Genomic DNA, 12,804 nt, shown 5'->3' on the forward strand with positions numbered 1-12,804 from the left:
ACCTACAGCATGTTCCAATGCTGGAACGGCTAGCAGTAAGTTACCTTAGCTGAGGGAGCACAACACCCAGCTCTCAACGAGAGGGGGCTCGACCTACAGCACGATCATTAGAAATCAGAAAGGTAAGCGTACTGCAAGCTAGCCAAAAAACTCAGCGCATCAGAGAGGCGGAGGAAGGGCCTAGTTCGCCTGATGCTGCTGGTTCCAGGTGCTCTGGGAAAACAGAGAACTCAACTCTCACGTGAGAGGAGAACTCCGAATTCAGAAAGGAGTAGCGTGCTCATAAGCAACCCTTTGATAAAGGGGAGCACTGCTAAACACTACCAAAAAAACAGTCCACGGAGCGAGGAATCCAACTCCTCAGTAGGGAGAGAATTCAACCGCTCGAAAGAAAGCACCATGCTCACAATAACCCTCAATGGTGAGGGGAGCGATGCTTCAAAAGTGTGTCAACAGAGACACACTGGTTGAGTGGAGCCCAAGGTACCGGGGTCTAAACCAACTCAGAGAAGGGGAACGAGGCTAATAATGCGTAACCCTTACCATACAGGATTTAAGAAAAGTGCGCAAAGTATAACGTGCACACTTACCACTATGTAGATTTTAGAAAGTGCGCAAAGTGCTCAGCATGCCCACTTACCACCATGTGGATTTCAGAAAGTGCACAAAGCTTAGCGTGTGCACTTACCATAGCATGGATTTAAGAGCTTCCCAAGCATCTGTTCACAGATACCTGGAAGTACTGAGCCAAACGGGAGAGGCAAGCTCAAATACAACCCTCTAAGACGAGGGGAGCACTGCCTGAGACAGCATTACACAAGAAGGTTCTCGCAAATGCCACCTATACTTCCCACTTGATGCCTCAGCAAGAGGGGATATCCTGGTGACCAGGAAGCCCCTCAGGGCGACCTAGATACGGTATACCAGACAGGGCAACCTGAAAGCATTAGCCCAGCCCGGACATCAAGGAAATTTTACAGTGCCGTGCCGGGGACCTGATGATCAAGAAGGCTCCCGCAGAAGCCTGTGACCTGGCCGCATGATCCAGGAAGTATGAAGCCGAAACCAGGGCTATCATACCGGCTGGATACAACACAGACGAGTGAGGAAAACACTGCAAGTCGAGCACCCGGTTTCTGAATCCAGCAGAGGGGGGTGCTCACCGAGGACCTACCCTAGAAAGGGACAGAAACACACAGGTCCCGGGAAACACTGCAAAGAAAGCTAGCAGAAGGATATACACACAACCACCAGCGCATTAAACACACATATACATATATATATATATATATATATATATATCTCCTCAGACATTTCCTGCTCTTCCTGGGCTGAACCCAGCAGAGCACTGGCCCCTGGATCAGACGATGTTAAATGAAATAACATCATCCTTCAGCGGCTCACTCTCGTCCACAGCCGGCGAGCGCGAGGGGGAAAACCCCTCTTTAAACTCATCAGCCAGATCCACCTCCGATCCCCACGAGCTCATTCTCCTCCGCGCCTCAGCAGCGGCGGGGCCTGAACCGCGGGAAGCAGATGGCTGCCCCTCTTTCCTCGAAAAGAGAGAAGAGGACGCAGTTCGAAGTTCCCTTGAAAGGGAAACAGTTCTAATGTTTCTAGAAATACTTCGTTGGATGTATATAATAATGGATAATACCTGAAATTCAGAAAACTTTTCATTCCAATTCACAATCCAATTTAATGTTAACATGGATGTTTACACTCATAAAACAAAAAGAGCCAGTTCTTACATTCTGAATAGGCAACTGTCTATTTAGCACAAAAAATGTGTAACAATCTCAACAGGTCTGCTTTTTTTTGGTAAGATTATTAAGGTAGGATGTGACACTTGTAATTTAAATCAGACTAAAGTCTATCTGCAGTCTTCATTTGCTCAGCAGAGGAACTTTGAAGACATGGTTAAGTTGCCAAACTCATTGCATTGACACTAAGCTGGACTGAGGCATTGAGAGACACTCTGATTTAGACGCTCTTGTGTTGGCTGTCGTTCCTCAGGGAACTATGGCGAGAGTGGGATGGAGGCCTTTAAAGAACTGGCATCTCAGGAAGGTTTGTGTATCGCACATTCTGACAAGATCTACAGCAACGCTGGGGAGAAACACTTTGACAGGCTGCTGAGGAAACTGCGAGAGCGTCTGCCCAAAGCTCGTGTGGTGGTGTGTTTCTGTGAGGGGATGACTGTTCGTGGTCTCCTCATGGCCATGAGACGCCTTGGTGTAGCTGGAGAATTCCTCCTCATCGGCAGGTGACTATTCATTTATAACTTAATGAAATGTGACACTTAAGGGACGCTGGGGACATTTAGAGGCATTAAAGCATAATCCTTTATAGTTTCATAAAGCATCAGATCAATCAGAGGGATTCTGCTTTGAAATGATCGTGATTTCCTGATATGGCAGGTTTCTATTAATGAGATATTAAAATTATGGCTGACTGTCCCTTTAGTTTTTTTAATCAGCAGAACCCTCTCTTGTTGGTGTAAAGTATTTTATACCTCTGTCTTGACGTCAAAGCAAGTCTCTATGTACTGAAAAGAGGAACATCATTTGGACAAGGCTGCTTTATTCTGGGTCAAGGAGACTGTTTTAAAGGAGGCTAATTCAAAGCTATATAATTTAGTAACTTACTGAAAGACATAATAGTCACATCAGGCTGATTTGACTAGTTAACAGTGTGCGCACAGTAACAATTAAAATGATTTAGTTTGAATATTATGCATTTGAGATGAATTTAGTAAATTATATTAACAAACTTTTGTATATTTTGTATATTAACAAAATGTAATTGTTGATTTGTATTCAGAATTGTGAAAATGTGAAATGAGATGTAAATATTTAGATTATAAAACTACTATTGAGTTTTCAAATTAAAGAAATTTAGAACTCTGAATTCAAATTTCAAATATTTAAAATTGCAGAAGTTCCAAATGTACAAAAACGAGGTCAAAGGTCAAGCCTGTGTGTTCCACAAGAAGTACTAATGACTAATTTTAGTATTGTTTTTTGGAAAGGAATAGCATTTTTTGGTTTTACATGACAAATGACGGGAGAAACATACCTTTTCGAAACTTTGAATCAACTGAATCCTAGGGCGTAGGTTTGATTGTTGGGAACATACTGTAACAGCACCCCCTTCACATTTATGATCGACTTTTGACCACTTTTTCATGTCATCTAAAGTCTTTATTCATAGATATGGTAGCTAACATACTCATAATTCATAAAGAGAGCTTTTTTACGTTAGCATATTCATCAGACTATAATTATACAATTTTGATTATGTAAAACCAACAACATTACAGCAGCAGTTTTAAAGATATTTTCTTTGGATTGTTTGACTATTCAAAAGAGAACATAGCAAAATACAAGTCAACTAATTTGTGTTTCCTGCTAGCCAAATTTCACATACATAAACAAATATCTGGCTCTAAAATCTGCCTCTCTTTTTTTGTTGTTCTAGAAAAGTATATGAAAACTATCCAAAGCTCTGTTAATCCTAAAGCAATCGAAATGTATCTCTATATTCATCTTATGTGTCCTCTTAAGGTGTACATTTATTACTGTTTTTGTTAACCTGGCAACATATCCCTTACAAAAATTAACCATGGTTTTACTGTTTAATAATAATAAAAAAAGAATCAGAAAAAAAGATTTGCGATACATGCTCCGAAGTCCCAATCTGAATCAAAAGATTCACGAACCTGTTCTGAAGTTCTGAAGTGCTTTGAAGTCGAACCCGCTCCGAAGCGCTTTGAAGTCCCGATCTGAATCAAATTGATTTGCGATACGCTATCCGATTGTAGCACTTCGAAAAAGTGAATCATTTTGCGACGCAATGGTTTAACTGATTTGGGGTTTCGAAAAGCTCCATTTCAAGGATGTACATTTTTAGCGTATTTATCTTAACTTCTCAGGTAACATCAATGGTATGATTTCAGATTCAGCTAAAATTACAACAGCAGTGGTTACATATACATATATTCAATTGTTTGATCAAAACTATTAAAGTCGCTGGATATTGGGACATGTCCCTAGCGTCCCTAATAAATTCTAAGCCCTTGATTGAATCATTGCTTCAATTCTTGGTGCTCCAGACACCACACGTTGTTGACACTTGCTGGTCGCAGCTGTACATGTAACAAAAATTCAGGCCAAAACATGCATAAAAACACCTTTTACAAACCAATTGGGAATGTTTTATTGAAAGTGTAATCTGTTAAATGCAATCAACAAATCATCAAAGACCATTTGTCAGTTTGATAGGCAAAAGTAAAATCTAAAATCTTTTGGTTTTTAATTAAAATCAACTCCTGGGACATAAAATTTGAAGCAATTTGAATAAAAGTTGAAGCAACACTTGATTGTGGCATTTCTTTGGTAAGCTGTAATCACTTTGAGAACACACAATGCTTGTCAGCTGCTCGTGGTAAATTGTCATCTGTGAAATATGAAGTGTCAACTAATAATAGTCAGTTTTTGGCGTGCTGCCGAGAAGATGCTGAGAGGCAGATGGTGCTGATGATGCCATGACCAAAGAAAGACACCTTCATTATGAGCTCAAACAACACACGTTCAAGCAGGGATGGACTGGGACAAAAAAAACAGCCTGGGATTACTTCTTGCTCTTATATAGTTCATGTAAATGTTTTCATGCTCTTTTGACATGCCCGAAATAGCAGCTTATTCATTGCAAAGGCAGCCAGTTGTACAATATCTTGAATGTTGTAGCTAAAAGCATCAGAGAAGATTATATCAATCAGCTGGCAGCCATCATCACATCACTTAATGATGAACCGTCTAACACAAAGTAAGTGTTGTGCATGCTGAGTCTGTTCTTTAGCCTGTGCTAATGTAGGTCAATGCACTCGAGCGTCAGTGTTATTCAAGCATTGCAGGTGAGAGATTGAAGAGGAAGCTGGTGGTAATTAGGTGACTAATTAGACACTTTGTGACCCGTTTCCTTCAGCGATGGCTGGGCGGACAGGGATGAGGTCGTGGAGGGCTACGAGCAGGAAGCTGTGGGCGGCATCACCATGAAGCTACAGTCGGAGGAGGTCATGTCCTTCGATGAGTATTACCTGAAGTTACGACTCAACACCAACAATAGAAACCCCTGGTTTGCTGAATTCTGGCAGCATCGTTTCCAGTGCCGCCTCCCGGGACATCCACAAGACAACACGAATTATAAGAAGAACTGCTCAGGTACGAGGAGAGCGAGGCTGTATATGGGTCATTCCTAGTATGCAGTACATTTTCATGTCCCCATCATAGATGACCTAATATATTAGATAAAATATTAACTGAGTTTTATTTGATTAAAAAATCACAAATAAGTGAACACAGAGGTGAATTTGAAAGAATTCATTACTTTGTTCAGGCAAATGTTACGAACTTCTAAAATGAAAAAAAGAAACTTCATACAGAAAATAACATTTGCTAAATATTTACTCACTCTCAGGCCATGCAAGATATAGATGAGTTTGTTTCTTAATCAAAACAGATTTGAACAAATTTAGTCCAAACAGCTGGAAAAAAAACAAAAAAACAAAGTAATCCACACGACTCCAGTCCATCAACTGACGTCTTGTGAAGTGAAAAGCAAATCCATCTTTAAGGTGATTTAACTCTAAACCATTGCTTCCAGTTAAAGGACGAGTGCTTTATTGCCTTCTCCAGTGAAAAAGTCGTCCAGACTAAATCCAGATAAAAATATGCACAGGTCAAGCACTGTTTACAAGTGAAAACAGTTTAAAACAGTTCTAAACAAATATGTTGGTGTATTTCGATGTGAGAGGACAACAGATGATGGACTTTTTAACTGGAGGAAGCATTATTATGGATTATGAACTGGTATTTTGGACTGGCACAAACATTTGTAAGTGTGAGCAGTGGATTTTAAGGATTCTTTGATGTTTTGTGGCTATAGTTGTCATGCAAAAAAAATAAAAATAATAATTAATCCTGTTTGATCAAATTACAGAGTTTAAGGCTGATGATACATGGGGCAACTTTTTGAGCAATTTTGCCAGGCAACTTTTTTTTGAGCAACGTTGCTTGGGCACTTTCCCATTGAGAATGGGTAACAAATTTCTATCTGGATATTTTAGATCAGTTGTGGGCCCTGTGTCTCACCTGGTTGCCCTTTGACGGCAACATTGCTCAAAAAGTTGCCCAGTGTATCATCAGCCTAAAAGGTACGGCAGAACAGGAATGACCCATTTTGCATGTTATAGCTATTATTTCCCAAAACAGAAGGAAATGAAACACATACCTATTGGGTTTATAATAATTTAAAATCATATTTTTGTGTTTTTGCTCTTTTTGTATCTTTGAAACCTTCTCTGCTGACTGAAAAGGTGATCTAGGTAAACTGACTCTTTTTATGGCACATTTCTATCTGGCTGGGTTCATATTTAACATCAGCTGAAGCACTGTTTTGAGACAACACTCAGTAAGCATGTTGTCAAATGACACCTGACTTTATTTTCTGCATTTGCAGTGCCACATTTAGTTTCACAAAGCAATATATTTATGTTTTAGCTTGTTAGATGCTTTTAAATTATAATGCTTTATTATCTGATCTACGTTTATGCTATTTTCATGTTGTTCGTCCATATTTTTACAGCGTTGCTTTGCTTTATCATTATTCTTTTTCGTTTTTAGGCAAGAGGTGATCTTTATGCAAAATGTTAATTTTAACTTTTTGAAATGTAAACATAAACACAAAATGAAAACTGTTACAAATAATCAAACAGAGAAATAGTCATAGTCTGCTGTTCTGTTATTATTACTTTGTCTAGAACTCCAAGATGGTAAGTGAATATTTTTCTGAAGAGCTAACGTGGAGACACTTCACTTCAGCAATATAGATAGAGGTCGACTGATATAATACAACCATATGATTTAAAAATAAATTATGTTGTGTGACTCTGTGTCTTTTTAGTAAACATTATTAGATAAGAGAGTTTACTATTGTAAATAAGGTCACAATGCAGCACTGAATATTGGTTGACCTCTAATATATGAAGTTATTGGGATGTTTTTTTTCCTCAAAAAAGAAATGAGCATCTATACGGTTTGAACTTTATATCCCAATAACAGCTAGATTTATCATGCCAGTTGGCTTTGCCGCATGTTCCAGTGGGGAACTCGTTTAAGCTCCAAACATTTTTAGTTGCTTGTGCTAATATGAATCAGAGCCTTCAGAGAGAAGAAATTAAGAGGTCACGCTTCTTATTTCTATAGATTCGGCTCCACTTACAACATGCATCTGCTAAACATGCACAACTGAAAAAAAGAAAAAAAAAGATTGTATCGATGTCATACTGTGACTATAGTGAAAAATGTTTTGGTGTTCACTAATTTTGACAAAATTAACAGTGACCAGACACATTATAATCTGGTGTCACATTGCAAATAGGGTAAACAAGGTCATAGTAAATTATATGGTGACTCTTTATTTCTTTACTCATCATAAAAAATACATATTTAAAAATCTAAAATAAATTAAGCTAGACAGTACGTTGTTCCTCCATTTTTTGCTCTTCAAATTTTTTTTATCTGATTATTGGAATGATTTTGATGAATTGTTGATGAGATTAATTTTGTGATGAGATGATATTTGGGTATAGCTATCATAGCACAGTATCATATCCTTACTGAAGCATCCAGTCCTAATTATTTCACTTTGCATGTAAACAAAACTTTAACATACCAAATAAAAGAAATCGCTTTTGAACATAAATGATCTAATAGAGAGCCAGGGGGTTAGAAACACTGTGAAATCCTCGCAATCTGCCTCTATTATTACGGTAATAAAACATGTATTTAATGTTTCAGTTTTTCTCAGAGTGTCACTGTTATATTATGGTTTGTGCCCATCCCAAAAAATGAGGTATTGACAAAGCGAAGCATGCCTAGGTTTTTAGCTTTCGCCTGTTGCTTGCTGCAATGCACTTTAATTTACAGATATAATGTGACAGCCATGTTACGATGAGCGTTTTCTTTGAATACTGCACTGATACTGTAGGGTGTCCTTTGACATTGCCTGTTCCTTTGAATTAACACAGCGATCGTTTATTTTTTTTTTCCTTCAATTGTTAGCCACATTTACTTTGATTCATGAGGGAGACGGGCAAGAATGAGAACACGGATGAATAATTAATTTCCTTGCTCAATTAATAATAATGTCACCATCATGTCCATTACTAATTAAATGCTGAGTTGGGTTACATAAATGGTTTGCTTGGCCAGGGCAACTGCATTTCGTTTGATCTTCTGTTTTAATGCTGCTGTCTTTTGCTTCACTGTCCAATAGAAAAAGACAGAACTTACTTTCCTGTCGCCCGTGGCTTAGGAATAATGATGTCTTTGGACACCCTATCGTTCCCTTTCAAGTGCTCAAAAATTACTATGAAATGGGGTCTGGAAATATCATGGCTGAACTGTTACAGTGGGGATTTTCATTGTGATTTTCATTCCAGTAAAAGCCTTTTAGCTGCAAAATGTGGAACTTTTTAGAATTTGCTAGTATTGATGAATGATTTACTGCAGTCAACATGAAATCAAAATTGACCCTGTTTACTTTCTTAATGCATGTTTCTTTATTTACTGTCAGTGATTCATTAATACACATTATTCTAAAGAAAACTTCATTGCCTATATGAAAAGACTAACATCACTTTGGCCATGTAGGCTGTTGGATAATGTCAACCAGTAGTCAAATAGCTGTTTAGATCTATAAGGATGTAAAATGGGTTGCAAATGTTGTTTCATGTTGACTAAAACACTCGTGTTGCATTGCAGTGATGTTCTAATAATTACTTTTTGGTTTGCTGATTCTAACAGGTTATGAAAGCCTAGAGGACAACTATGTCCAGGACAGTAAGATGGGCTTCGTCATTAATGCCATCTACGCCATGGCTCACGGTCTTCATGATATGCATGAGCACTTGTGTCCGGGTCACAGGGGACTTTGTGACGCCATGGATCCCATTGATGGCAGCAAACTGCTGGACTTTCTCCTCAAGACCTCGTTTACTGGTGTGTCTGGAGAAGATGTGTGGTTCGATGAAAACGGGGACTTGCCAGGCAGGTCAGTCTTACTTACTGGCCTACATAAATCTACGTTTTATGCACTAAATGAATAACACAAAAATAGCTATTAATTAATTTTTAAACCACCATGGAGTGTGCATCCAATAAGTCCAGTGGCCTGACTTTGGAAAACACTCACTTGCAGGCATTTCTGGATGTTCTGTCCATAATTATGTCTTTTGGAAGCAATATTCAACGTTTTGCATTATTTATTCCAAAGAAAATTTGAGTCACGACATAGGATGACTTATATGCTGAAGTTTAATACTTAGGTTTAGGGGTTTGTTTAAATTGCTAACCCTAACTATGAGCCATAATAATAGTTGTATTGTAGATGAATTTCCTTCTCTCTTTTTTAAAGGTATGACATTATGAACCTGCAGTTTGTGGAGCCTGGCGTTTATGACTATATAAACGTTGGCTCGTGGCATGAAGGCGTTTTAAGTATCGATGATTATATGATCCAGATGAACCGCAGTGAGATGGTCCGATCTGTCTGCAGTGAGCCCTGCTCCAAAGGAGAGATCAAGGTTAGTTTGTATATTTATTAGCAAAAACGAATGAAAAAAGTTCCCTTTATTTCCACTGCATCCATTTCTTCATTAAAAAAAAGTGCATAATGTGTCTTCACAGGTGATCAGGAAAGGGGAGGTGAGCTGTTGTTGGATCTGTACGGCCTGTAAGGACAATGAATATGTCCAGGATGAGTTTACCTGCAAAGCCTGTGAGCTGGGATGGTGGCCGGACAAAGAACTGCAAGGTACTTCATTTGCAATAGCCATCATTTGCAGTGGTCATTTTTGTTAAACTTCAGGCCCAGACTTGACCTGGCGAAATAATGAATTTGAGTTGTTGTAGCTGAAAGTACTACACTCTTATTAGCAGCTGAAAGCATTATCATATTAGCCCAAATATTCAATAAATTAAAACTATGAAAAAGTGTAGTGCTAACAGAAATGTGTCAGATGTTTCTCCTAAAATTCCTCAGGAGAAATAACAATAGACACAAATGAGACTATACTTGATATAAAGTCAAAGTATAGACCTGTAAAATTAATTTGTATAATGTTGCTCAGAAAATGTATATTCTTTGAAGAGAAGTGTTTGATAAAGTACTGAAATCTTGCATTTTGGTTTGGCTTCAGCTCTCTTCTGAAGATTTAGAGGAGACATATGATATTACTTGAATCAGCAGAAGAATGAAGCAAAAGTCTCCATTTTATCTCTATTTGATTTTATAGTTGTGGGGGGGGGCAAACAATTGACAAACTGAAGGGAAAGTATGTGGCATAATTAACATTTTTAAATTTGAAATGTTTTTGTAAAGCTAAATATTCAAAGATATTACTTGGTCTACAATCTTTAACAATCCAGTGTCACCATTTATGCCAGACAAGAATGACACCTTAAATTGATCGTTCGCAAAGAGCTTGATTGACAGGTGATCTGACCAATCAGAACGCGGATATTATGTGCTGCCGCTGCTATCCGCCATCTCGCCCGACAGCTACAGCCGATTTTTTCTAAGCCATCAGACTTATTATTTTTAAATGACGATAGAATTAAAGTGGTGATTTTTGCACTGACAAGCACAATTTGTTTTCTTCAGAAAATGTTAAAAGGTTGTTAATGATTTTCCTACATAGTTTAAATCACTTTAATTGTTTTTGAGTTTTGAAGTCAAAGGAAAAAGCATGTGTCTGAATCAAAGCATCATAGATGCGTCATCAAACATCCATGCAGAATCCCATTCTCCAAGTCTTACATTACTGATTTAGCTTTTTAAAAGACCTTCACTGTCCTATTTTCAAAAGGTTTCCCATGACACCTGAAGGCCATTTATCATTTTTATAGATTGCTTGCGCCGTACAACTTATCGCCAGTGACAGTCCTACTTCACTGCCTACTTCTCTGGCCTATTTTCATACACTATGATGGTCAATGTCAATGCAGCAGCCTAGTGTCCTAGCAGTGTATTTTTCATCAGTTCACTATAGTATAGCTCCATTCTATGCTACTGCCGTAATGCACAGATTCATTGTAGCTCAAGAATAATAACCCATGTGCATGGGACAAATACAAATTTCATTTGTGATTCATGTATTTCTAGATACTAATGGTTGTCCTTAAGCTCTCCTTGAGTTTTATCATTGGTAAAAGTGTCTGGCTCTCGTGAATACTGGTGTTGGTAATGAGGAAGCATTGGTTTCCTCTCTCCTGCTGCAGTCTCTCAAGTCTCCTTTGGCATGGTTCTTTCTTACGGCCGGTCCCTTAAGGGCCGTTTATTTTTAGGTGAGCTGGAAACCTACTTTAGTACTTGGTGCATAAGCGAGCTGGTCACACTCAGATGGCCAGTCCTACAAAGACACGAAGCAATGCGAAGTGTATGCTTTTACCATTTTTAATGCATATTCAACAATGCATGCTTTGATCTCAACCTCCTGTTGACCTCTTAGAGTGTTTGCTTATTGGTGGAAGCATTCATTCATAATGTCTCACACCCTATGACTATAGACATACACTATATTGCCAAAAGTATTGGGACACCCCCTCCTGTTGACCTCTTAGAGTGTTTGCTTATTGGTGGAAGCATTCATTCATAATGTCTCACACCCTATGACTATAGACATACACTATATTGCCAAAAGTATTGGGACACCCCCTTCTAATGAACAGGTTTGACTACTTTAGTAATTTCCATGAGTACAAATCTTAATGTTAAACATATACTGATATTCTAGGGAATTGTGTGCTTCTAATTTTATAGCAACAGTTTGGATAGGACCCTTTTCTATTCTAACTTGACAATACCTCTGTGTATAAGGCAAGTGTGACGAGTGGGGCGGGGCCGAGAGCCGTGGGAACGGAGCAAGGCCGCCGTGGGAACGGAGCGAGGCCGGTGGAGTAAATGCTAATGCACGACACCTGCGCCACTCACCGGTCTCGAGTCCCACGGAGGAGCTCTGGAAGGATAAAAGGAGGAGTGACGACAGTGTTGGAGGAGAGAGGACCAGGCCTGGACTTTATTTTGTGTTTTGTGTGCGGCAGTCGTCCGTGAGGGGCTGCCGCTTTATTTTCATTTTGTGTTTGTTTATGTTATTAAAGTATTTAAATGTTCGCCGGTTCCCGCCTCCTTCTTCCCGAACTACAAACTTTGTTACAGCAAGGTTCAAAAATAAATTATTGATTCAGTCAGTCTGAAAGAAATTGACTGGTCTGCAGAAAGCAAAGTCCTAATCCCAGCTGAACACCTCTGGTGTGACTTTAAATGCAGACCTTGAGCCAAAAACTCATCACCAAACACCAATGACTTGTACATACACTATATGGACAAAAGAATTAGGACACCCCCTTCTTTAGAACAGAAAAAAGCACTCCAAAACTGTGGCAACAAAGATGGAAATCAAATTTTAAAATACATTAATTATGTTTCCATATTTCATGCCACAGTTTTGGAAGTGCCTTTTTCTGTTCTAAAGAAGGGGGTGTCCCAATACATTTGTCCGTATGTATGTACAAGTCATTGGTGTTTGGTGATGAGTTTTTGGCTCAAGGTCTGCATTTAAAGTCACACCAGAGGTGTTCAGCTGGGTTTCTGCAGACCAGTCAAGTTCTTCCACACTGACTGAATCAATTTTTTGCCTTGCCTTATACACAGAGGCATTGTTGTGTTAGAATAGAAAAGGGT

General features: G+C 38.7%; 1 protein-coding gene across 1 annotated transcript in view; it reads left to right on the plus strand.

Moving 5' to 3' along the window:
• Positions 1 to 12,804, plus strand: part of LOC107710424 (metabotropic glutamate receptor 1-like) — a 23,307-nt gene that overhangs the window by 3,494 nt on the left and 7,009 nt on the right. The window contains exons 2-6 of the mRNA XM_016515193.1: positions 2,017 to 2,266; positions 4,987 to 5,222; positions 8,868 to 9,114; positions 9,478 to 9,646; positions 9,750 to 9,876. Of these exons, the coding sequence (XP_016370679.1) occupies positions 2,017 to 2,266; positions 4,987 to 5,222; positions 8,868 to 9,114; positions 9,478 to 9,646; positions 9,750 to 9,876 (1,029 nt within the window). The remainder of the gene's footprint in view (positions 1 to 2,016; positions 2,267 to 4,986; positions 5,223 to 8,867; positions 9,115 to 9,477; positions 9,647 to 9,749; positions 9,877 to 12,804) is intronic.

The sequence above is a fragment of the Sinocyclocheilus rhinocerous genome, unplaced genomic scaffold, assembly GCF_001515625.1.
Source record: "Sinocyclocheilus rhinocerous isolate Xijiao unplaced genomic scaffold, SAMN03320098_v1.1 scaffold927, whole genome shotgun sequence".
NCBI lineage: Eukaryota > Metazoa > Chordata > Actinopteri > Cypriniformes > Cyprinidae > Sinocyclocheilus > Sinocyclocheilus rhinocerous.